This window comes from Octodon degus, unplaced genomic scaffold (genome assembly GCF_000260255.1).
Source record: "Octodon degus isolate 3935 unplaced genomic scaffold, OctDeg1.0 scaffold00274, whole genome shotgun sequence".
Classification (NCBI taxonomy): domain Eukaryota; kingdom Metazoa; phylum Chordata; class Mammalia; order Rodentia; family Octodontidae; genus Octodon; species Octodon degus.
The window spans coordinates 1,006,344-1,007,775 of NW_004524850.1; the positions used below are offsets into that span (position 1 = coordinate 1,006,344).

At 59.1% G+C, this 1,432-nt stretch overlaps 1 protein-coding gene across 1 annotated transcript in view; it reads left to right on the forward strand.

Moving 5' to 3' along the window:
• Positions 1 to 1,432, forward strand: part of LOC101566810 (histone-lysine N-methyltransferase PRDM9-like) — a 14,761-nt gene that overhangs the window by 732 nt on the left and 12,597 nt on the right. Inside the window, exon 2 of the mRNA XM_023706885.1 lies at positions 225 to 404. Within this exon, the coding sequence (XP_023562653.1) occupies positions 225 to 404 (180 nt within the window). The remainder of the gene's footprint in view (positions 1 to 224; positions 405 to 1,432) is intronic.

A 1,432-nucleotide genomic window follows, 5' to 3' on the forward strand; every position in this document is an offset into this window, starting at 1 on the left:
TTTTTTTTTTTTTTTTTTTTTTTTGGCGGTACTGGGGATCGAACTTGGGGCCGGGTGCTTGCCACGTAGGCGCTTATATAAGCCACGGGATTCCTGGAGGAAAACCGAGTGACTTGTAGATCTCATGAAGCAGCCCCAGGCAAGGGAGTTGTCCCTCTCAGGCCGCCCTTACCCCATGGCCGAGTGCAGGGCTCGCCCTGCCCTCCCGTCTGTCCTTCCCCAAGGCCTGCAATCACGGAGCACCGAGACTCCGCCGCCGGACAGCTCCCCGGCCTGTCCGCAGAGCTGCCCAACGTGCGGGCGGAAGCCCTGGGCCTGGCTCGGGGGATGCGGACCTGGGCCACGTCAGAATCACGCAGGGGTCGTGGGACCGGGGTCCCCGGGGCCAGTTTTGAATGTCCACGGTAAGCACATGCCTGGCACACACAAGGTCCTGAGTTCAGTCCCCGGTACCGCAAAAAAAGAAAAACAAAAGTAAGTAAGTAAAAATGAAATGAAATGAAATAAAATAAAATATGCGCGAGAAGGGCAGGCCCTGCCCTCAACCGAGACTGGGCTGGTGGCGCCCGCCTGTAATCCCAGCGCTTGGGAGGCTGAAAACAGGAGGATCACTGCGCCTCCGATCTGTGTGCTGAGACCCTGTAGACCCTGTACCAAATACATAATAGATAGATAGATAGATAGATAGATAGATAGATAGATAGATAAAAAAGATGTCTACAAGAGAAATTGGGAGGATGTTTAAATTTACAGGGGCCGGCTTAGTGGAATAAGCCTGGCAAGCAAAAGGGCCTGAGTTCAATCCCTGGTTCTGCCAAATTAATTAATTAATTAATTAACTGTGCTCACTGGAGCCCACGTGGGTACTGTCTAAAGTCCTTGCCTGCAGCGCCCCCTGGTGTCGCCATGCATAACGGCGACAGGCCCGCGGGGCGGGGCGCCCCCTGCAGGCTGAGGCTCGGGGCTTCCGCGCTGCCCCCCCCCCCCCCCCGGACTGCGGGGGAGCCTGCGAGCAAAGCGCCCAAGGCAGCGAGGGCCGCGCGGGCACGGAAAACGCGAACTGCCGCTGCACAACTCGGAGAAAACATCGCTCCCTCTCACAGATATCTGCATGTCGCAAAGGCCGCCCGGGCCGGCCACGGCCGGGGTTCGATCCCCCGCGAGCCGTGCCCGCCCCGACCCGGGGGCGCGCTGAGAGGGCGACTGAGATTAGGCGTGGGGGCGCACCTGCAGTAATCCCAGCACTTGGCAGGCTGAAAACAGGAGGATCACTAAGAGTCGGATCTACGTTTTGAGACGCCCCTTTGCTAAATACATGAAAGAAAGCAAAGGGCAGCCGGGACTCAAGCTGGAGGCCGGGGCTGGGATGGCGCAGGGCTGCCCTCCTGCCTCAGCCTCCCGAGCGCCCTCCTGCCTCAGCCTCCCGAGCGCC